General features: G+C 42.9%; 1 protein-coding gene across 10 annotated transcripts in view; it reads right to left on the reverse strand.

Moving 5' to 3' along the window:
* LOC148029206 (calcium-transporting ATPase 4, plasma membrane-type-like) overlaps window positions 1–24,236 on the reverse strand; it is a 235,347-nt gene that overhangs the window by 98,668 nt on the left and 112,443 nt on the right. For 8 of the 10 annotated variants that reach the window (XR_015692390.1, XM_087687972.1, XM_087687970.1 and 5 more), the window contains 5 exons: window positions 5,556–5,639; window positions 5,317–5,370; window positions 2,154–2,216; window positions 1,884–1,979; window positions 1,670–1,783 (listed from right to left, as the gene is read on the reverse strand). Coding sequence is in view for 9 of the 10 variants with exons in the window: in XM_087687972.1 (XP_087544098.1) it covers window positions 1,670–1,783; window positions 1,884–1,979; window positions 2,154–2,216; window positions 5,317–5,370; window positions 5,556–5,639 (411 nt within the window). In the remaining variant the exon portion in view is untranslated. The remainder of the gene's footprint in view (window positions 1–1,669; window positions 1,784–1,883; window positions 1,980–2,153; window positions 2,217–5,316; window positions 5,371–5,555; window positions 5,640–24,236) is intronic. The other 2 variants (XM_087687969.1, XM_087687971.1) reach the window with 2 other exon arrangements.

The following is a 24,236-nucleotide window of genomic DNA, read 5'->3' on the forward strand; positions in this document are numbered from 1 at the left end:
TCCCAACAGCCAAACCCCCATGTGCCAAAAGCCAAAGGAAATACGACACCCTCCTCAACCTCCAGCTGTCCCACAGGCGATGCCAGAAGGTCCGACGAAAGGCAACCATGATGCTATGCTCCGCCCACTATTTGCTGCGCAAAGGCACCCACAATCCATGTCTTCCTATATCAGTACATGTCTACCAATCCTAACTGTGTACTCCAAGAACCTCAAAGGCTTCTTCACGACCGCAGTGGCCGGCCATAGCCACTCTCCAGGATCCCACTCCAACTCATCAAGTGGCCTGCTCTCTCATATCCAAAGGTGCCACTCCTGAAACTTCTCCCAGGGCACATAAGGGTCCAGTCACCAGGTCTTCCCCTAGAGTTCAACCACACAAATCCTCCTCTAGGAAAAGACAGCAATCTCCTCATCCTAATGTCCTCTATTAAGAGCCAAACACCCCCCATCCTGCACCGTAAAGAAAGTCCCGCAGCGGGCACCACCCCTCTACCTGCCACATGTAAGGGATACCTGCCGGTGAGAATCTAGCAGCCCACACCTCCCCATGCTCCACCGGCTCTTAGATCGAGGGATCTAGCCACTCCTAAGAGATCACTAAGTCAATCTCCCTCCTCCTCAGCTCAGCACCTCCCTGACATCCTGATGCCCACTACAACACCTCCTGATCCACCATCCTGTACACCTCCCTCCACGTCCTGATAGTATAAGCAGGGCCAACCTCCCAGCTAGCCCACTAGATATGGGATCGCTCACCTATCTGTATCCCATCCCGATCTCTGACCTGGTGGTTCCAGACCACTGGTTGGTCGTCTATCTCTTCCTCGCATCCCAGGGGCCTCTGAACTAGGGCCTTGCGAAGGCCTTGCCACACTCGAAGTAAACTGAGGAGGAAGGAAGATCTAGGTGGCATAATCTAGGCAGTTGTGAAGATCCATCTCAAGGATGGCCTCCAACCCCCACCAAGCCTCGGTCTACACTCCTAGAGACCCTCTTGCAAAAGGACCTTCCAGGTTTTCCCACCTGGTGTGAGACTACAGACCAATGCTGGTGGCGCTGGTGGCTGCTAGTGGACCTAGTGGTAGCAATGGTGGCTGCTGGCGGACCTAGTGGTCGAACTAGTTGCAGTGCAGACAGCTGCTGCAGACAAAGGCAGCAGCTCACCAAACTGAAGCTAGAGCTGGGGAGGTGGTCGTGAGCTCCGAGAAGAGACTGAGTTGAACTCAGCTTTGATACCAAATGTGACAAAGGACAGATCAAAGCTCAACTCAGAGTAAATAGTTGACAGTGAAGAGAGTGTGAGAGTGAAGACATGACTCCCAATGCAATAACCAAAAGAGTGTAATGTGAAAGTACAAAGTACAAGCCTTAAACCTTAGGGTTGTTAATGTGCATTCACACTTGAAAGGTATAAAACATGATAAGTGCTCGAACTGTGTAACATAAGCACATAAAATAAAGGAGAATAAAACTAGGGGGAAAAACCTCTCATAAGGAGAGTAAAAAGTGCCCTAGTGTCCTACTAAGGATCAACAACACTCCTCTGTGAGTATAGGCGTGAGTCACCCAACATAACACACTAGAAGTGGCTTTTGTGTAGAATCAATCTTGTGAGGACTTTCATGTTAGAGGCACACTACACACAGCCTTAGTAATGAATTTATACCTTTTCAGATGTAAGATCAAAATGATTTCCCTCAGCATCAATGTATCTAGTGCATTGTTTCAACAAAACCTCAGAAGCACCTTTCCAATATACCCAAACAGTTCCATTCTTTTCCTGAAATGGAGTTTCAGCAGTCCATTGCAAAGAGTCAATAAAAGTTTAGCAAACTACTTTGACAACAGAACTAAGGGCTAAACAGGGAAACTTTGAGCACCTGAATTACAACACCCATGCGTTTTTTTGTGGAGTTGAATGTGTCTACACAGATTATTGTATTTTCTTTATGAATATCGTCAAACACAGCTCCAAGCTAGAACATTAGACAAAAAGGTGATCTAGATCAGGGAAAAAAGGTGATACAAGTGGAAACTATTGTGAGTGGCAAAGAGAAAAAGAGCTTGGTTTCCAATTCATAATTTGACCTTAAAGCAGCCATATGTGCAAAAAATCTCAAAAACAACAAAAAGAGAAGAGTCTTTCTAACCTTCACTGCCCAATTTAAACAAGCGACTTCTGTTGGGCTCCCTGAAACTTCAAGAATCCCTTCCTAAAATATATAACACCAGAAAGATTAGATTAGTATGAGACTCTAAGAAACATAAACCTGACTCAAGAAGTGAAGTGAACAACTTTAACTGCAATGGTGTACAGTCAGCTTTTTCGTGACTGGCTAGGAGCTATAAGTTGCTTGTTGCACCATGTACAATTATTACTAATCACTGGTTTCCGAATGGCTTTCTCTATAAGGAGAAAGCATTGTTAAGTATAACTGAACAAAAGCTATATGATGCAATGTGTATGATAGTAACTGGGACGAAGAGTTCCTTTCTTTTTCAAGGAAAAGGAAACTCTACTAGTTAACACCTCATAAAAAACTTCATGAGTCAAGATTATTAAGCCAGCCCAACATAGCACTTCGATGACACATTAAATATGCATAAAGAAGTCTAATGCAAGGGCTGAATGAATACCCAATCAGGTTATCTGTGACATCAAAGCATATGTAACTCCTACCAGAATCCTGTGTGAAGAAAAGTGTCTTCTCTCCATCTCATGCACAAACTTCTAGTGATGCAAATATTGTAGATTGAAGCATATTTCAGAAAGTAAAATTGTCATTAAGGGCTTTTCCCTGACTGCATGTTCTTCACGTCTACTGCTGAGCAGCTACATGCTGTCCAGCCTTAAGACCGTAGAGACTAAGTCCCAGATAACAGCTGAAAACCAGCCTCTCTTCGTTGCAATCATGCCTGGATGTCGGTATCTAGATGGGCCGAGAAGTGAGATAAGGAAGATAGAGACTGTGTGTAAAAGCCGCATAATCAGAACAAGCTGAATGTGTTAGTTGACATGACAAGAAACACTTGCGTAAGAATGTAGGACAAAAAGGCTATGATACATATCTACAACTGTTACTCAGTAAGCAACCAGTGAAGTTCTACAATTGGAAGTGAACAGAACAAGTGGACTAAAGTTGAATGGGGGAATAAGTGCCGTTTATAAGCCAAAAATGAAGCCAACCAAGTATGTCAGTCCTCCAAGGCCTGAAGATCTTTTAGTTTCGTTTTACATGGCTCCTTAAAGATCTAAGCAATTTCTTTTTTTCATAAATGTTTTTAAAAAGATAGGTAATCTATTGACGAACAAGACATGAGAATACCTGCCCTCACTAGCAGAGCTGGAACAGAGTTAAAGGGCTCTCAGCAACACTAGCAGCACCAGAGCTACATCACATAGGTTCAGGCTCTCTCAATGAGATCTCAATACCTTTTTTTTCTCTTTTTTTTGGGGCGGCGGGGTGGGGGGGGAGGGGTGTGCGGTGCATGCATTCTGTTGAATGTGCATGCACTAACTAAGCTATAAGCCATCTTCATCTTCACTTGTCCATTTTAAATGATTGGATGTCAATCAATCTCCTCCAAACACCCATGGGTCGCCTCTCACCACAAGCTTGCCAAATAAGGCCTAACTCTTGTGAGTTATGGATTGCCACTAGCTAAGTTCCTATGAGGTTCACCCAAACCCCCTTTTTTTACTCCTCAGGCTGAAGCTCTCATGGAATGCTACCAAGATGGGCTCCTTCACCTCCTTTGGGAAGGTGAGAAAAGAAGGTTTAAACGGGCATCCTCAAGGCAATTCTGGCTCTCTTGACCCTAGAAAGTAAAAAACCACCCTTGTGCTATGAAGGGCAAAATAAAGCAAGTGGCCCATCTTCCAAACACACTACACCTTTCCCCACCAAGACCTATAGTGAGAGATACTCTTGCTAGAGTAGCCTCCTATAGACATCTGTCGCCAGCCCCACCATCTCATGTGCACCATACAAATCTTTGAGACTAGAGATCTAATCCATCAAGCCACAAGGCAAATCAACTTGGAACAACTCCTTCCACAAGTGACAAGATGCCCACTTTTTGAGTCCAAAAGGCAGTTATGGGGATAGAGAGAACACTGTCCACCTATTCTCAATGTTGTTTAAGGCTGATTTGGCACAAAGCTCCTGTCAACGGAGACTGTAGTCAGAATGTTTTTGTTAAGTGGGGGTGTTTGAAATATGTATGCTACTCTATAAATCACTTTTGAGGTTCCTCTAGTGAGGAATTCATAGTGAATCCTTCAGTCTCTCATGCATGCTGACTCCCTAGCGTCTTGTACCACTTGTACTCTATATACAGCCACCCCCATATATATGATTCTACAATCTTTCCTCACTCACTCTTGATTGGTTCTTCAGTCTTGGCTCCAACTTGTTGAGAGTGTTCTTGGTGACTCACTTTGGTAACTGTGACTTTCATTTTATTGAGTTGTTTTGCATTTGTCATCATTGCTCTTATTTATGTTTCACATTGCCATGTTACTAAGTAAGTGCATGCTCTTCTGCTGATGTAGCCACACATTCTCTTTCTCAGCCAACCTCTCTTGATCTCACCACAGTTCCGACACAAACCGGACTGTTTCACATTGCCATGTTACTAAGTAAGTGCATGCTCTTCTGCTGATGTAGCCACACATTCTCTTTCTCAGCCAACCTCTCTTGATCTCACCACAGTTCCGACACAAACCGGACTCCAAACATGCATGATTTTTCGCTGAGATAACTATACCTGGGCTACATGATGATGTGGCAGAAGGTAAACACATCACCAACAGCAGCAGCAGTCAATGAAGGCAGCAGAAATTGTCGTGATGAGATAGAGGCTGGCAAGGAGGCTGCAAATACAACATTATGATATAGATGTGACTCTGAGGAGTCAATAATTGTGACAATGTGTGGTTCACAGCTTGGCCCCATTGTATATGATTGGGCAGGTGTACGACCACATGACAAGGACTCTTTAAAGCTCATTTTGGCCCTTTTAGGGCTGTTTCTGAGGAAAAGATTTTGGCCATTAACTTGTAACTAAACTAATGAGCAATAATCTTGGCCCAATTCAGCCTAAACTCTCCAAGAGACTGGAGTAACCCATGTTACCTTGCTGTTTGAAATGCATCATGTACTATCAGTGTGAACTGATCCTTAAATACACAGTTAAATTGCGGTTGCTACAAAAATATGGCTGATTTCTACGTTGCAAATAATGTAATGAAATAGGAAAGAAATTGGTTCATCATTTCTAGTTTTTACAAGCTTGAAGCAAGAAGCATACTGAAGTTATTCCAACATGACCACTTGTGTTGAGACATACACTTGCAAAAAGCCTCTGGACAATGAAGACAGACAATTGTCTTAGCAGAAGCATATTAAACAGCAAGTAAGACCATACCATAGCAGATACTTAAGAGTTTTTCCATTCAGTGTGGTTAAAAGTTCTAAGGTTGGGTAGGATCAGAAATTTGCATTATCCTGTTTTCTTGAAAGTTGAAATTGCTTATGATGATACTTTACCTCTTCTACATCCTTTTTTATCTCTTTGTCCAAAGTTGTAGGAGTTCTGAGCTTTCCACAAACCCACGAGCTTACAACTGTCATCTACCCATCACAAGTTGCCAAAACAGCATATTATTTTAGTGTTTTACAGTTTTTTATGTTATATAACATACAAAAACATAAACCTATTAAGGTCACCGATAGGTGATAGGTCTCTTTGACAACTAACCATGCATATAAACTTGCTATACAGACATCAAAAAGTTGTATAACATCTATAGTGCTACTGACAACAGACCTAATGAATGGTGTTCGACACTCGGAGGCTGCCTTTGCTGCGATTCAAGATCCATTCGGGTTACGACACACTCTATAGCTCATAACCTTTGCCTTGATCCCATATATATGAGAGTTCGAGGTTCAATATTCACTGTATAGTGTGTTTGCTGCATGAGCACTGTATATTCATTATTCATTCACTTTATTATTCATTGTGTTCATTGTCTTTGAGTTACCCTAACCCTAACCCTAACTGTGTTCTATGTTTATCAATCTATACTTTGTCATACGATTGGTTTTGTGCTTTCTGCGTTTAGAGCATTTCTTGACATGGTATCAGAGCTAGGTACTCTCTGAGAAACCTTGGCCTTTGATTGGAAAGCTCATTCGCGAAAGCAAAAATAACAGAAGGGTCAGATAACTTTGAACACATTCACAACACCGTTCCAATCTCCACAGCCAAACATGGACAAAAACGATCAAGAGTGGGCCTCCCAACTTGCTACTGCTCAATTTGACATGGCTGGAGAACCATCAAACTACCATGGAGTCCACAAACCATATCAGATTTCTACCACTAGGTATGATCTCATCCTTATGCATCAGGCTCAGCAAGAGGTTGAAGATAAGCCTGAGTTTTCTCCTTTAGATTTGGTGCACAGAACTAACGATCTTGCAGGACCTTTGAAATCTCCACTACAGACCGGCCATCTACAAGTGGAACCTAGCTCGGATTGCATATCACTTCTATAGTACTTCTTTTCTCCAATGCAAGGTACGAACCCTATTATTCAGATTCTATGCCAACTAATTCTGTCTTTTCTGTTCAATTGGGAGATGCTCATCAAGAAGCGACTCTTCAAAACAAGCTTTGGTTTGTAAGTAATGAGAAAGGCAGATATTTCTTCATGAACTCAAAACTAGGTAAGAAGCTAAAAGAAAAACTTGTAAGTATTCCTACCCTTCCTTTTGCTTCAAATGACTTTATTTCTCATGGTCAATATGGAGTAGATACATCTTTATCTAATGCATTTAATGGAGAAAAGGAATCTACAATGTTTCCCATATCCATCATAAATCCATTTGGGCTCACATCCATCCCTCCCTTATCTTCTGTTGCACCTTGCTTTCCACTTCCATTAAGTACACCACATTATCTACCACACACCACACCGAGGGGTTCTGCACATTTAAGCACTGCCTTTAGGACCTCTACATACCCATTTTCGGGTGGTGTACTTATGATGGAGGCTTGATCTCCCACACACACACTTTTGAGCTATCCCTCTGGGAATGCAGCCCAAACATACTTGAGTGTGGATCGTTTGGTATCGTAGATTGCCTCTATGGCATTACCTAGTGGACCATCCGATCATTTTGTAGTGCCCCAGCTGACATTTGGACAAGGCTATCGTGTCCCCGTGCCTCCATCTACACCTACAATATCACATGGACCTATGTCCATTTCAGTACCTTCGCAATAATCGGCACTCATTGGACACCAACAGTCTATTTCTGCCTATCCACCTTTTATCCCCTCCTTATCCACCACCACCACAACCATCTTATCCTCCATCTTATTCCATCTATCCATCTTCCCAGACACCTCAAGATTCTAGTTTCTCATGCAGCAAGCATGCATTTAATGGCAGGACTCGTTTTTCAACGGGTCAAACTACACCACTTTGTCAAATTTGATGAGGCATGTCTTAGACTCTCAAAAACTATGGGATTTAGTGCGGGGGTTGAAACCACGATCTGACCCCACTCTTGTTCCATACGAGGTTATCTCCTCTTGGAAGGCTCATAATGCCTCCACTACTATTGTTGAGCTTATGGAGGGCTTGTTGCTTGAGTTTCACTCTCAACTTCAATATTTCGACTTAGCATCCGAGCATTGGGCACACTTAACTGACCGTTATGCGGCTCGCATCAATTTGGATCATGAAATCCAAAATTTCAAAATCACAGAAAAGGATGACTTGAAAGTCGAGTTGCCTGAGTATCGACATCTCCTTGCTAAGTTCTCAACAACTGGGGCTTCTAAGTCCTTTGATGATCAAGTTTCCTTGTTCCTTAATAAGCTACCAAGAAAATATTTCCATTTTCTGCAGCAGCAGGTGATTTCACACCCTCAAATGCCCACATTTTATGAGTTTGAGTGTCAACTGTTGCATTACGCATGGTTATTCGATCAATTTCATAACATGTCTTCCATAGAGAGGGATTTAGTTGCATCTTCTCAAAGGGGGCAACAAGGCAAGGGTAGACAATACTCAAATCAAAATAGGGCTAATGAATCCCAAGAAACGAACCAATCTACACTTAAACTCGGATGGCAAAAGATACCTTAAAAGAATAGGTATTGTCAATATTCTCAAAAGAGTGGCCATTATGACAACAAGTGCCGATCAAAGGCAAGAGGCACACAACCAAAATCCAAGAATTAAACCCCTGCATCCCTGTCAAGTAACCCCCAAAAAAGAAAGCAGGGTGGTCGCAACCCTCCGCAATGACAAGGGCGAGCCCAAAGCCATACTACCACTGGTCTGTCATCACAGTCAACGAACTACTCAACTCTAGAGGGTTTGCCTGATTGGTCTTCAATGAACTACTCAACTCTAGAGGGTTTGTCTAATTGGTACGCATATTCTCAAACAATTCCTTCCAAAATAAATTGGCCTCAATCACTAACAATCGACTCTGGTATACCATAATACTTAAAGATGTGCTACAAAAACAATCATGCCACATGATCAGCCTTTACTTCTTCTTGACCGGAATGAAATGGGCTTGTTTGCTAGACTTGCAAATGATAGTCCATATCCCATCACTTCCTATAACTGTCCAAGAAAGCTCAAAAATAAAGTCCATTGCAATGATGTGCCAAGGCCTATCTGGAATAGGCAAGGGCTGCAATAAACCCGGAATCTCTTGCCTATCATGCTTTACCTTCTAACATATGATGCATGTCCTGACAAACTCTTCTATATCATGCCTCAAAGCTGGCCAATAAAAGAAATGCTCCACTACCTTCACTATGGCATCAATAATTATGTGTCCTATATACGGAGGAGCATGACTTTCAGTGATAACTCTAGGCCTTAACTACTTTGTAACACACAATCATCCATACACCATCAGAAATCCATCTCTTAGCAAAAAGTACTCATGCCTCTAGCCATTGCAAAGTTGATCATAAATATTAGCAAAGTTTGAATCAGCAATCTATTGCTCTTTCATAGCATCCAACTCAATGTGATAAACCATGTTGATGGCTGAAATCCGTGGCTTAAGTAACAGTGCATCAGCCACAATATTCTTTTAACCATCAATATGTACAATCTGAAAATGAAACATAGAGAGAAAATATACCCATCCCATATGCTTCTCTGACAACTTTATCTGTGTTAGAAAGTACCTCAAAGTCTAATGGCCTGTCTACACTATAAAATCAGTCCCTCAACAAATAATGTTTCCACATAGGCAGTGCATGAATAACAGACAAGAGCTCTTTCTCATAGACCTACAAATTCTTTTCTGCATCGTGGAGAATTCAACTCTCATATGCCATAACTCGGCCACCCTGCATAAGAATAGTCCCAATATTATTACCACATGCATCGCACTGAACTACGAATGACTTCCTTAGATCGGACAACACAAGCACAGGATCTAAAGTCATCTTTTCCTTCAACTTTTCAAATGCTGAAATTTTCACTACTATCCATCTAAATGGCAAATCCTTCTTCTACAAAGCATGCAATGGAGATGCAATTTCAGCAAATCCGCATACATACTTCATGTAGTAAGAACCTAAACCCAAGAAGTTGCAGATCTCATGCACCTTTCTTAAAGGTGACAATGATCGGGTTGCCTCAACCTTTGCAGAGTCCATGCGAATATCATCAGCCGATACAATATACCCCAAAAAGTGGATTTCAAGCAAAAAGAATTCACTTTTCTTGTCATTGATAACCAATCTATGCTCATACAGTTCATTAAACACAATGTCCAAGTGTCTTCTATGCTATACCTCATTCTTTGAATAGACAATCATGTCATCAAAGAAAGTGTCCACAAATCCTCTATGTGGCCTAAAAATGCGATCCATCATTCAATTGAAAGTGGCAAGAGCATTTGTAAGCCCAAAACCTAAAAGCCATGACAAGAAACTCATATAGCCCAAAAGATGTTTTGAAAGTGTAGGCACATCCTCCGGTCTACATTTATCAAATCTATATGGCTGAATATGACTATCCCCTACAATCTATCGGTGGCATCATCAATTTGAGAAATCGAAAAGCGATTCTTTATCGCGATCTTGTTTAGAGCACAATAATCAATGCACATATAACATGAACCATCCTTTTACTGCACCAAAAGCACTGGAAAATAAAAAAAAGATGAGCTGGGCTGAATCCGCCCTTTTTCTAACAGCTCAATCACCTAGCTCATAATCTCCTCTTGTTGGGCTGCACTGATTCTGTAACGTGGCTTATTAGGTGGGCTACTTCTAGAGATAATATCTATGCTATGATCTTCTAGCCTTTCAAGCAATAGCTACCTTAAAAATGACTAAGAGAAGCAATCAGCATACATTTTCAGAAATGATATGCAATCCTTCTCTTCTCTAACTTGAGGAGATGTTTCCAACATTCTCATTATCATGATTATCCATAGTAAAAACCAAGTACATTGAAAGATGATTTTTCATCACTTTAGAAATGACAATTGCAGATACAACAGGGACAGATTTACCTTTCAACTTTACAGCAAGTGTGAGTGCCTTTCCCTTATGCTGAAGGGTAATCTTTTTTGCATGAGAATCAATCACTACATGCATACATGAGAATCAATCACTACATGCATACAGTGACACCAAGGCATACCAAGCAATACATCACAACCCTCAAGTGGAGCAATGAAGAACTCTTCATTGTCCACATATCCCTCTATATGCAACCGAAGCTTTTCAATAGAGTAGTATGATAGGCTCTGCATGGCCTTTACATGCCATTCCAACTTTCCCCATGGGTTCCATCTCATCCTTGCCGATGCCTAGACGGGCTACCATGTCAACAGAGATGAAGTGGCTCGTGCATCATTATTACTAATCCCTAATTTTGTCCCATGCTCTACACAACTTAGTTGTATCATCATTGGACTCATCACTAATATCATGCCTCAATCCTACTAATATTTTGGACTTATTTCCTTTAGAATCTCCTTGATTTTTTGATTTTCCAACTTGCTACATATTGCGACAATCCCTTGAAATGTGACTTTCTATTCACAAATAAAACATTTATTTGTAGCCATCAATTCTCTACATTATCCCAATGTTTTTAAGCCCTTTCTTTGCTGTTTTGGCCTCTTTATTGGCTGATTTTCAGATCTGTCACTTTTCTCAACCTTAAACAACTTTTTATTCGGCTTGTTCCCACTCTCTAGGAAGCCCGAATCCTTCCGATATAGCGTAGCATCGGCTGTAGCAGCAATCTCTATGAGCTAAGACATGCTAGACACGGTGGATTTAATGCAAAAAACCTTGATTCCTTTGAGCAGCCCACAAACATATTTTTCCACTTGCTCATGAAGGGATACGGGCCGATAAGAAATAATAGGCAGCAATATATCCCAAAACTTATTATATTGCAAAAAATTCTTACATTCCTTAGCATCCAACTTATTCCAACTTATTCCAAGCTATCATGATGTCCACCTCAAAGGTACTAGTCAACTAATTCGATGCAAATATTTGCTTGAATTGTACCCACGTTAGCGGTGCTCTACCTTCCATCAAAAGAGTAGACCACCACTATAGTGCAATCCCTTTCAAGAAAGTGGCTACCTTTCGAATCTTTGAGGACTAGATGAAGTTCCCCCCTGAATAGGCTGTATCAAACTGCTGAATGTCAAAGCTTTCAGCCTATCTTCCGCACCCAAAAAGGACTCAAACTTCACTACTTCTCCACCCTCATCATGGTCTTTTGCTACCCCTTTGGGTGTCAAGTTCTCATACACTGGCTGCTGCACAAAGGGTGCACTTGCTGAATTTACATCAAAACCAACACCAAACAAAGCATTTGCATAACCAACATTCTTTCCTTGAGCCCCAAAGCATTTAAGAAGGCAGATCCAGTACTAAACATGCTACTTTGCACCCCAGGCATCAAACCAATACTGCCATATATAAGTTTTGCACATTTTCAACCATACTTGAATACATTGAGCCTTGCATTCCATGCATTGGCTGTGTTGCATGCCATAGGGATTTGTGTCATACATTCCCGTATACAATCCCTATCCAACCATAGCATGAAAAATCATGCTTCCACTAAAGTATCCTAGTTGCCCCATCATAGCATGCATGACCGGCTATCCAAAATCCATTGGATTGATGCTTTCATGATGGCCTTGCATTTGCATCGATTGCCCCGTAGGTACCAACTATTTTGCTTCATTAGCATCTTTGGGAGCTTCAAATAGTTGTCCCAAAGGTGTCGAAGATGTCTTCTTCTTCTTGCCTTTCCTAACCTTCTTTGAAGCATTCAAAAATCGGGTAAATTGAGGATCCTTTGTCAATCCAGCAAAGAGATTTTGATGCTATCCTCATCCAATTCTTGAACTGGTTATCAAATTCCTCTTCACTTTGCTGGTCATCAGCCTCATTATGCCTCGAAGGCCCTACAACTTGCCCAACAGCAATATTTTTAACTTGTTGCCCATGGTCTAAGCCTTGTCCAAGATCAGGCATTGCATTTTCTTCATTCCCATATGAATCTTCATACTGAGAGGCATCATCGTTGCTTGATTGCATGCCGCTGTATGAAGACATATTGCTGTAATTTCTTAGCTTAGAGCAAAAATCAGCACTAACACAAAGTTTAGCTTGTAATTAGGTGCCTCATGCCCACCAAATCAAGGTATTGATTAGTATCCTAGCAATGGAACCATAAAACCAATCTTCTTGGAAAGGGGTGGTGATTCCCTAATTAAGCACTTAATTATAGCAGTCAGCAACTAAACATAACTTAAAATGCACAAATTACCTTAGTAATCTTTGATATTAGATACCCTATTGGCCCCAAGATTGGTGCCCCTTTCGGTATTTATTTAACTCGATTGCTAATGAAATGAGTACAATCTAACATTCACAATCTCCTTTGCTATTCCAAAAAGCCCCTTGCTTTAGCAACAATCAGCAATGAATTCGCACCAATCGCCCCTTGATTTATCACCCAAGACTTACTCTAATGAAACCACCAACTAGCCAAATGCTGCCCCAATTTACAATGAATGGGCTGGCATCTAAACTCCCTAACAATTACACAAAATTTAGGTGCTGAATTTAGTGTACGATGCCTTCACTAATTGGCACACGTCCTGAGGTGGGCTGTCAGACCCTAATTTCTGCAGAAATTTAGGGTTTACAGCAGAAATCCTCCTGCTATCCACCAAATATGGCTGAGATATGCTCCAAATGGTTGAGAAATACTAAGATATTTTGAGAAAATTACTAGAGTAGGTAAGAGAAAGTCAAGATGAGAGAAAAATCTCATTTTCTTCACGAGAAAATCCTAAAATCTGCTTGCTGCCCGCTCCAGCCTGCATTTAATGTAGTCACCTACTTCCAGACACCTCCAAAATGCTATCACTTGATCAACAATGCTGTTGCCAACCCCTGGAAAGTTCCTCCTTGCTGTCCCCTGCATGTCGAGGCCCCCAAATGGCTGTCTTCTACAGCAAATTGCTCTTCAAAAAATGCACTAATAGCTCTCTCTCTCCCTCTCCCAAACTATAAACCAACTGAATGGATGAGACCCAGCCTTGAAAAACTTTTTCTCAATTTACATGGACATTTTCGCCAAGTGGCAACCTTCTAAACCCATTTTTCAGCATTATCCAAATATTTAATTAATTTTCCAAATTAAATAAACCTGAAAATTAATTTTAGTCCTTCTGACCATACCCAAAAGTAAATATGCCCATCCATAATTAAATTGGCTAGGCCATTTGAAACCTTGAGTGGTCCCCAATCTCTATTGACCCTTAGAATGGCATTGATCCATCAATTAATACTAGTTCCTTGTATCACCACCGACACTTATTGGCCAAATACCTATCCCAAGGTCAAAACTCGCACCAATTGACCCCCAAAGCCCGGTTGACATAACTTATCACAACTTTTTCCTTTGACATCCATTGCATCCTCGGGATCCTTGGCCTATCACCATGAAATAACTGTCATGTTCATCACATGTGCTTAAACAACCTTGCACATTTGATTAATAAATTAATCAAATGTTATGAGGAAGATTAAAACATCTCAAAATTTCACGTTCTCGTAACAGAAAACATGTGGATGATCTAAAAGTAAAAGTAGAAAAAGGATACCCTCCATCAATGAGATGTCTGTCCTCTAAGAAGATGTATCTCTCCATGGCTGAGACATCTCGACATCTGTCTCCTATGGCGCTCAATGATGGCTCTAATTTGTCTATGGTGTAGATGTCTAGGCCTTCGTCCAGGTGGACATGGATGCTAGACCAGCTAAGTGCCACTACTCTATCCAAAGGGACATACAGAAGATGAGGTCCAATGATGATGCACCCTTGTAGGCTGTGTGGCAATAGTAGTGTTATGTGCCATACTCGGTTGTCTAGTAGCGAAAAAGCCAATGACCACTCTTTGTCTATGTGAGCTGACCTATGGGGGCTGCCTACTCTATAGGATAGCTACTCTATGCCTTTGAAGCTCCAAGAGAAAGAAACACAAGCATCTCTGATCCTCAAACTACATGATTCCTCTCAAGGGTCCAAAACCCTCTAGAAATAGACAATGATATCTGCCTTGTATATCATAATATACCGTGCATCGACAGATATATTGTTCCTCTGTCTCTGTTTCTCTGTTGCTAGCAGGCATACTTGTTTCTCTATTTGCATACCCTCCATCTGCCTATCTCAATCCTCAGGTGGTGGAATGAGCTGCGGATCTGACCAATAACTGTGTGCAATCCATGAGCTAGGTGTTTATCCATGTAATTGGATCAAGTGATGAAACCTCCCTCAGATACCTAATGGGTCTGGTAGTGTGCCATCCTCATGCCATCGAGGGAGGGGAAGTCGGACCCAAGTGTTCTCTGTATCTAACCTTAGTATGTCTGCTCTAATCACATGGTTCAGCTTTGATCAACTTAGGTCGAGAGAGAGAGAGAGAGAGAAAACTACACTTTTGTAATCTTTTTTTCATGTACTTTTTTTCGTAATTAATATAAATTACCCATTACACAAAGAGAGAGAGAGAGAGAGAGAGAGAGTGAGAGCACTTCTTCACCTGATGGCTTAGTGTCATCAACTATCTTGTAATCAAGTAATCTTGTATTTTTTCGTAATTAATACAATAACCTTTTACCAAAAAAAAGAGAGAGACTTGATTGGGTCAAACTTCACAGGTTCTCTCCTTTGACTGTGCTACAGCCATTGTATCCATGGCGTGATTGGATGTTTGTGCTTCCGGATAATTTCGAGAATAGGTCTGCTAACCAGATATATCATCAGATGGTGGAGGCCAAGAGATGGGTCACTACAAAGGTGAATAAATTATGGCATATTAGGGATGGCAAAAAGAAGTGGCAAGAAAGTCTCATTCAGCTTTGGAAGTCTAAGGTTCCCTATCAGGATAAAGTCTTCTTGTGGAGACTATTGATTGGTGGTCTTCCAACTGGAGGTGTTGCGTACTGGTAAGATCTCTGCTAGTCGTCGTGTATTCTGTACTACATGTGATGAAACATTGCTTTATTTTTTTGTCTCTTGTCCGGTTGCTCGACACATCTGGAGTTTTATGTCCCGCATGTGGTTCTCAGCAACTCAGCACCGGATAACAGCCCATTCATGGATCATGGGAAAGCTGCACTCTATGTCTTCTTTGCATTCTGACTATTCCTATCTTTTCCATTTCCTTGGATGGACTGCCTTGTGGCATATTTGGCGTACTTGGAATGCCTTCATTTTTGACTTAGTTTCGGGCATCCATGGTCACGTGGCCCGTGTTCGAGGTTTAGTGCTATGGCAGATTTTCTTCTATGATATTAGCTGACCTCATTCTTCCAGACATTGCTGCTCCCTGGCTGGCTATTGTTCGCTCTACTCCAGCTGTCCTTCTTGTGTGATTTCTTTATTTTAAAGTCCTGATAGTCTTTTATCAATTTCTCTGAAGACCTGATGGTCTGATGTAACACAAAGTAAAAGATAGAGAGAGAATGCTGACCTGATGGTCTGATGTGAATATTTACTACTTAATTCAATTATCTTCACAAAAAAAAAAGAGAGACTTGATTGAGTTGGCAGATTTCCTCCCTAGACAAGATTTGCTTTCTTGGCACACTACAATTTCTTCTATCCCCCTCTAGTCCATCTACTTCCTTTGTACTTTGATTGTAATATTTCAAAGAGTATCTATTAAGTCTATTGTATCAGCTTTATACTCGATGGCCAAGAGCCATCCTACATCTTGTAATCTCGTAATCATGTACCTTTTTTGTGATTAACACAATTACCTATTATGAGAGAGAGAGAGAGAGAGAGAGAGAGAGAGAAGAGAACGATGTCGTCATCTGTGCTCCAAGCCCTAGCGCCGCCCGTTTGACTTGCGTGTCATTGGCGTCGTGTGGACCTGCGCAACCTCTGTCAAACAAAGCTACGACTCCACGCGCCGATCTCCTACCCTGTAACGTTGCGCCACGTTGCAGGCGCCCACCAAATTCAACGGTCCTACTGTCCTCGTGATCATGCTTGTCCATATCTGGAGAGGCACCGCACTGCAGTAACCCTACCCAGCTACTATCTTCGTCAAAGAAAGGAAGCGCCTAATCACACCAATCACATCTAGGTATTCTGCATCCACTGCCCCGCTAGCCATCAGATGTGCGTCTAGTGCCCCTGGGTGCCTACAATGTGCACGCTGCTATGCCGAGAGTGACAGAGAGACATAATCTAGCAAAGCGTGACTGCGACCCTACCTAGATCAGAGTGCTCACCGGCCTGCAAAGAGAGAGAGAGAGAGAGAGAGAGAGACTTGTGGTTTGCAAGCTTGCAACAGGGGAGACAAAGCAGTTCATGCTCACCATCTAGTTCAGTGATGGATAATCTGCAGGAGACAAATGGTATCAATGTGGCCTTTCTCGACCAGCATTTAGGGAACGGGAATGACCAAGTTCTATTGGATTCAAATAGTGATTCATTGGCAGAGGAATCTAAGCAGGTGACAAAAGGGGATGAGACAGGTAAACGTCAAAAGATGTCGATTGAAGAACCGCTATTATGCCCCCCAAATTTGCCTCAGCCAGAGGTTTAGGCTTCTGGTCCACAACCTGATGGGTCTCTTCAATTCATGCTGGCCATTGCCAATCATCTTATGTCCGATTATGTCCATGTTAATGAGAGTAAAGCTAACTCTTTTCCAGAAGGGGATCATGTAGATGCAGTCATGGGAACGGAATTGGTTCTACAGCAGAATGCTGCCTTCCATGAGAGGGCAGCCATCTTTTACTTTACATGGACTCCCTTGATCACCAGGATTTGTACATGGCTACAGTCTATGCTTGTAAATGTTCAACAATGCCAAGAAGATGCTTCAGGGCATGTGCAAGCCCCTCTTGTTGAAGAGATTTATGATAGTCCGAAGGGGTTTTTTGAGGTGCTTTTTTGCTCCTCGGAAGTGCGGACTTTCATCATGCAGCGCATCCCTTTGTTTTGGGATGGGCAGCTTGTTCACATGGTTCCTAGGAGGTCCATGGCCGAGTTTCAGGAGGTATTGAGGCAAGCATGCCCTATTTGGGTGAAGGTGGTTGATTTCCCTACGCATCTTTGGAGACTCCTCCCTTTGGTCTTGAGAACCTTAGGCGACATGTTGGTAGAGCCTCGGCTAGCTTCCCGCAGTCGGAATAGGGCATGCATGCTTTGGGATACACGAAAACCTCGCCCGACCAAAAAAAAATTTCAGGTTCCAAGACTGCAAACCTTGGTTTATGAGTTGAAATGGGATACTTTTGCAGAATACTGTTTCAGATGTGGCCAATTGGGCCATTTCATTTCAGAATGTGACAAAAATCCGGGGGTTTTGCAGCAAACTATAGATCTAGACATGGATATGCAAGACCACCATCCTCCCCACGTACTTCAGCAGCCTCAAGCTGATCCTGAGATGCTTCCCCAACATGGTCATGTGATGAAGGTTAAAAGGAGGTTTCTCAAGTGGGTCTTGAGCGTACTTCCCTTCCGGTTGACCGGAATGTGTCTTCTCGGGAAGATTCTTAGGTATCAATGGTTAGACGTAAAGCAAGACAAGCTTCTCGTTCGACTCTTGCCCCATCACCGCACCCCATCACTCGGACCTTTCAACGCAGAGGTAAGGGATTTTACGTGAACCCTCAATCTTCGCGTGCTTCAGTGGGGGATGATAAAAGGAATTCCAATTCTACGTTGCGCTTCAATGCGCAAGGGAGGCTTGTGCCTCCTAGGGATGTTTTTCGTTTCGATTGTTGGTTTGCAAAGGACAGACCTTGTAGATGTAATCCGAAGCGAGATGGAAAGATTCGAGGCAGCTAAAGCTATAGATGTAAAAGGGAAAGGAAAAGCACTAGTTCAACAGTTTTCTCATTTTTGACTTATTATGAGAATTGCTTTGTGGAATGTGAAAGGTATCTCTTCAGGCAGCAAGCAGTATCGGTTGTGGAAAGTTGTGTTTGCTAGAAGGTGGAATGTATTTTGTGTGGTGAAGCGTAAATAGCATGCTTTGGTTGGATCCTCTTATGTTTCTAAGGATTTTGTAGTTTTTTTTCAATGGTCAAGCTTCATATAAATCTAAAGTTATGTTGGCTATCAAATCCTGCCTTCAACCATTGTTGGTTTCTCAGGACCCTTGGGGTCGATTTGTGATTCTGGAGATACTTTATGAGGGAGAGGTTTTGTTGTTGGTGGGTGTGTATGCTCCTTCCACGACAAGGGAACATCGTCAACTTTGGGATAACCTGCACTGCCTTTCCATGGCTCGTCAAGGTTTTTTCATAGGCAACTTTAATGCATGTGTATTTGGGGATCAGGCTACTTCTCTGCACTTAGTTATGGATGGTCCTGAGCGACAGGCTTGGGATGCCCTTGCAGCTGGATCTTTGAAGCACATGTGGTCCTAGATGTATCCATCACAATCTGGTTATACCTATCGATCTTTGCAACATCCTAACACCTAGGCCAGAGACTGGATCGGATATATATTTGTCAAAGTGATTCCTCTCTTCCTACAAGTATTGACATGTGGGTGGAACGACAACATGTCTTATCAGATCACTACCCTTTGGTCTTGGAAATGACCCATAGGCGTGTTCATGTATTTAAGGCTCTTCTTACTCGGTTGCCACTTCGTTTTAATCAATCTTTTCTGCAGCAGAATCAATTTTTGGAATATATTCAGCAACCTAATGGCTTCTTTTAGATTGAAGGTCCTATCTAGAGGGAGGGACGCATGGTCTATTTTTAGGAATAATGTCCGAGAGTTATCCCGTCAATATGGTATTCAGCATGCTTCCTCTTTACGAGCTCAATTGCAGAATCCCATCATTTCTTTGCTCGCCTGCACCAGAAATATGCCCGGGAAAATATTGTGCGTTTAATGGATGAACACGGTCTTATGGTGACTAATCCGGCCTCCATCATTCATATGTGCGTTGACTTTTATAAGTCCTTGTTGGGTCCGCAAGAGAATTTTTTTGATGTTGTTCTCTCTGCTCGCCGATATATTTGCAAGTTGGTTCGCAACCAGGTCAACAAACCAGAATGGGTGGATTTAATGGAGGCGGATATTTCAGAAGATGAAGTGAAAGAAGTGCTATCCCACCTACCCCAAAGGAAAAGCCTTGCCAGGACGGGCTTCCTAATGAGCTGTCTTCAGCTAATGTGCAGCAACTTAAAGACCCATTGACTCACCTATGTCAGCAAGTGTGGAATTCTGGTATCATGCCATTAGACTAGAAGATTGCTATCATTCGGTTGTTGCCCAAGGTTCCCTCTCCAACCTCTTTGAAACAATGGAGAATCAGTTTTTGGAATATGTTCAGCAACCTGATGGCTTCTTTTAGCTTGAAGGTCCTATCTAGAGGGAGGGACGCATGGTCTATTTTTAGGAATAATGTCCGAGAGTTATCCCATCGGTATGGTATTCAGCATGCTTCCTCTTTACGAGCTGAATTGCAGAATCCCATCATTTCTTTGCTCGCCTACACCACAAATATGCACGGGAAAATATTGTGCATTTAATGGATGAACAAGGTCTTATGGTGACTGATCCGGCCTCCATCATTCATATGTGTGTTGACTTTTATAAGTCCATGTTGGGTCCGCAAGAGATTTCTGATGCTGTTCTCTCTGCTCGCCGATATATTTGCAAGTTGGTTCGCAACCGAGTCAACAAACCAGAGTGGGTGGATTTAATGGAGGCGGATATTTCAGAAGATGAAGTGGAAGAAGTGCTATCCCACCTACCCCGAAGGAAAAGCCTTGCTTGGATGGGCTTCCTAATGAGCTGTCTTCAACTAATGTGCAGCAACTTAAAGACCCATTGACTCGCCTATGTCAACAAGTGTGGAATTCTGGTATCATGCCATTAGACTCGAAGATTGCTGTCATTCGGTTGTTACCCAAGGTTCCCTCTCCAACCTCTTTGAAACAATGGAGACCTATTTCCGTTATGGGTTCATTATATAAAATTGTCTTCCAAATCATTGCCAACAAATTGCAGAAAGCTTTTCCGCACCTGGTTCATCCACGTCAATATGGTTTCAATAAAGGTTGGAATAGAATGCATAACATCTTGAATGTTCAACTAGGAATTGACTATGCTAAAGCTTGAGGACAGCAAGTAGTTATGCTTCAGCTCGATATTGCGAAGGCATTTGATCATGTTAGTTGGTCTTTTTTGAGGCAATTATTGTCTACAATGGGATTTGGGCCTCGTATGGTTTCTCTTGTTGATACTATTGGTCAGGGAGCTATGGCCCGTATTGCTCTTAATGGAGGGATCACAAAAGTAATTGCCTTATCTCGGTCTCTTAGGCAAGGCTACCCTCTCAACCCTTAGCTGTTTGCTTTGGTCACTCACCCGATGCTCTCATTATTGGATAAGTTGGCTGATCAAGGCGAGATAGTTGACTTGTGTCTCTTCCCAGTGGTACTCAACTTGTGGGTCAATCTTTGGCAGATGATTCTTTTATGTTTCTTAAGGCTAATCACTCTAATGTTAATCGAGCAATGGTGGCATGGAATCTTTTTGCTTTGGCATTTGGTCTTTATATTAATACTCAAAAATCTACACTTCTCTCTTGTAGTACGGAGACTGATCTCCAAGCCTTGGGCTAGCATGGAATTGTGATCTCAAAGGGAAATGGTTAACCCTCACACAAACGAAGGTGGAAAATCCGGAAAAGCTAAAGCAGAAGACAAAGACAAAGGCCAAGGCAAAGAGAAACAGAAGACAAGACGCATAAGGAGAAGAGTCCTAAATAAGGGAGAAAGGCGCACAAGGAAAAGCGCAAGGCAAAACCTTTGTAAAAGAGCGCAAGCGCATTATGGTTTAATTCAAGGAGCGCGTGCAATTTGTAAATGTAGATGGGCGGTGGAAAGGAAGCTAGGGAGATAGAAGGACAATGGGAAAAAGGGCCTAGGCTACGCCCGGCCATGTAAAAAATGGAAAAGGGGATGACCGCCCAAAAGGGATTTAGGGTTTTGTATATAGAGTTGAAAAGTGAATGAGAAGCTCATTCTTGTGTGTGGCCAAAAGTAGCTCTCTTCTTCTTCTTCTTCTTCTTCTTCTTCTTGCTTGCTTGCTTGAGCTTGTGCTTGAGAGAGGGAGTGTGAGAGTGTGAGGGGGTGAGTGTGTGAGGGTGAGGGAACGTGGGGTAGAGAAGCTCTCCATCTTCTCCTCTCTTATTCTCTTCTCTTCTCTTCTCTTGTCTTACTCGCGGCAATGGAGCTTGGAGCTTGGAGCGGGATGATCGAGCTTGCTTGAAGCTTGCACTTGGATCGTGGAGTTACCGGAGTGCGCGGGAGAGGAGGTAACTCGAACGGCACGGAGGTAAGCTCACTACATCCATAGATGTGGTTGGCGCATCGGTTATGTGAGAGGTAGCCATTACTGCTCGGCTTGGAACGCTTGAACAATAAGCGGTCCGTGGGTCTCGGTGGTTGAGCGAAAGCTCCCACATTTTGGTTCCGTTTCCGGGACAAACGGATTCAAGCCTTGAGCGCTTGCGCGCTTCGAATCGAGCATCAAAGTAAGGGTTTCCCCGAACCGGTGCTTGAGATAGGTAGGAAGTGAGGGGGTTGAAGATGGTATTTGATCTCCTTGGCAAGTAGGTTTTTTGTTTTGTTTGAGGTTTATTGTGACATTAAAGTGATATTTAATGTGACATTAAGGTCACAAACTTTGAACGTGACATTTAATGTGACATTAAGGTAAATCTAGGGGAACACGCACGAGGATGACCGTCCGGGCTCTTGGGCGCCCGAACGGGGTTAAGGGGAGCCTAGAACTAAAGAGAGTCCAAGAATAGTAGGACTCACCAAGGTTTGACGGCTGGCAATCGGATCACGATGGTCTGGCCAACAATATACTAGGCAAGGCTGGGAGGTGAAAGAAATCACTCGTGCTCACTAATCCCGACTGTTTTCTTCTGGCTTCATAGTCTTCTTTATATTTCGCCTCACAGTTGACGCAGCTGACGCCTTTGCACATTTCGCCTTTCGTTGACCAGAAACGAATCCCTTTTCGCCTCACGCCGGGTCGTTTTGCCACACGCCTGCGCCGGGTCGTTTTTTCCTCACGTTAGTCGTTTCGCAAAGTATCACTTACGTGACGTGGTACACCACACGTAACTACTTCGAAAGGGTCTTCGACGATTAATGAATGGCGGCGACCCTCACGCGACTGGCATCCTGGCGGGCGACGAGTGACCTGACGGAAGACGGACGTCCTGGCGAGTAACAAGCGACCTGCCGGATGACAGAACATGTCCGTTGATCCATAGGCTCTGATACCAATGACAAATGACTCAGAAGAAGACTATGAAGCCAGAAGAAAACAGTCGGGATGGGTGAGCACGAGTGATTCCTTTCACCTCCCAGCCTTGCCTAGTATATTGCTGGCCAGACCATCGTGATCCGATTGCCAGCCGTCAAACCTTGGTGAGTCTTACTATTCTTGGACTCTCTTTAGTTCTAGGCTCCCCTTAACACCGTTCGGGCGCCAAAGAGCCCGGACGGTCATCCTCGTGCGTGTTCCCCTAGATTTACCTTAATGTCACATTCAATGTTTGTGACCTTAATGTCACATTAAATATCACTTTAATGTCACATTAGACCTTCCAAGTATCGTTTTCGAGGACGAAACCGATTCTTAAGGGGAAGGAAATGTGACATTAATGTGACATTAAAGTGATATTTAATGTGACATTAAGGTCACAAACATTGAATGTGACATTAGAGTGACATTTAATGTGACATTAAGGTAAATCTAGGGGAACACGCACGAGGATGACCGTCCAGGCTCTTGGGCGCCCGAACGGGGTTAAGGGGAGCCTAGAACTAAAGAGAGTCCAAGAATAGTAGAACTCACCAAGGTTTAACGGCTGGCAATTGGATCACGATGGTCTGGCCAGCAATATACTAGGCAAGGCTGGGAGGTGAAAGGAATCACTCGTGCTCACCCATCCCGACTGTTTTCTTCTGGCTTCATAGTCTTCTTCTAAGTCATCTATCATTTATGTTGTGAGATGGAGTAGTGTAGGTATTTGCTTTGTGATTTGGATGCATTAGAGTAGGAGAAAACAAAGAAAAACAAAGAAAACCAGCATTAGGGTTTCTGTTGTCAAAACAAGGAAAGAGGGTTTGATTTGCTTGCCGATTTGCATTTTGGAGTTTATTGGCTCTTCCAGGTATATACAACTCTTCCCCTCCATCCATAGCTTTGATCTGGAGATATGTATGACAGGTCATGACCTGAATCGTGTGATTCGGGTGATTTATCATCGCGCCGGTAAAAAACGCACCGTGCTCGGCATATCCGAGTGACGGCGATTCTGGGCCAAGTCCCAGAATCGGCCCTCGGCCCACTACCACTCAGACCACTTCACTCGGCCCGCCGGCCGACTAGGCCCAAAAACTCATTCGGCCCGTCCGAGCGACCCACTCGGCCCTCGGACATCTAGACTCGAACTGGCCGAATTTGACATTCGGACCAGTCACATTGGGCCCTTCCTACTCGGCCCTCGGACGGTCCGAATCGGGCATTCGGCCCCTGTAATTCGGACCTGTTGGGTCAAATTTGGATTTTCTCAAATTTTAACCTAAAGACAGTGAAATTAAC

The sequence above is a fragment of the Lygodium microphyllum genome, chromosome 11, assembly GCF_053477565.2.
Source record: "Lygodium microphyllum isolate KBCC chromosome 11, Lygodium_microphyllum_v1.1.10, whole genome shotgun sequence".
Classification (NCBI taxonomy): Eukaryota; Viridiplantae; Streptophyta; class Polypodiopsida; order Schizaeales; family Lygodiaceae; genus Lygodium; species Lygodium microphyllum.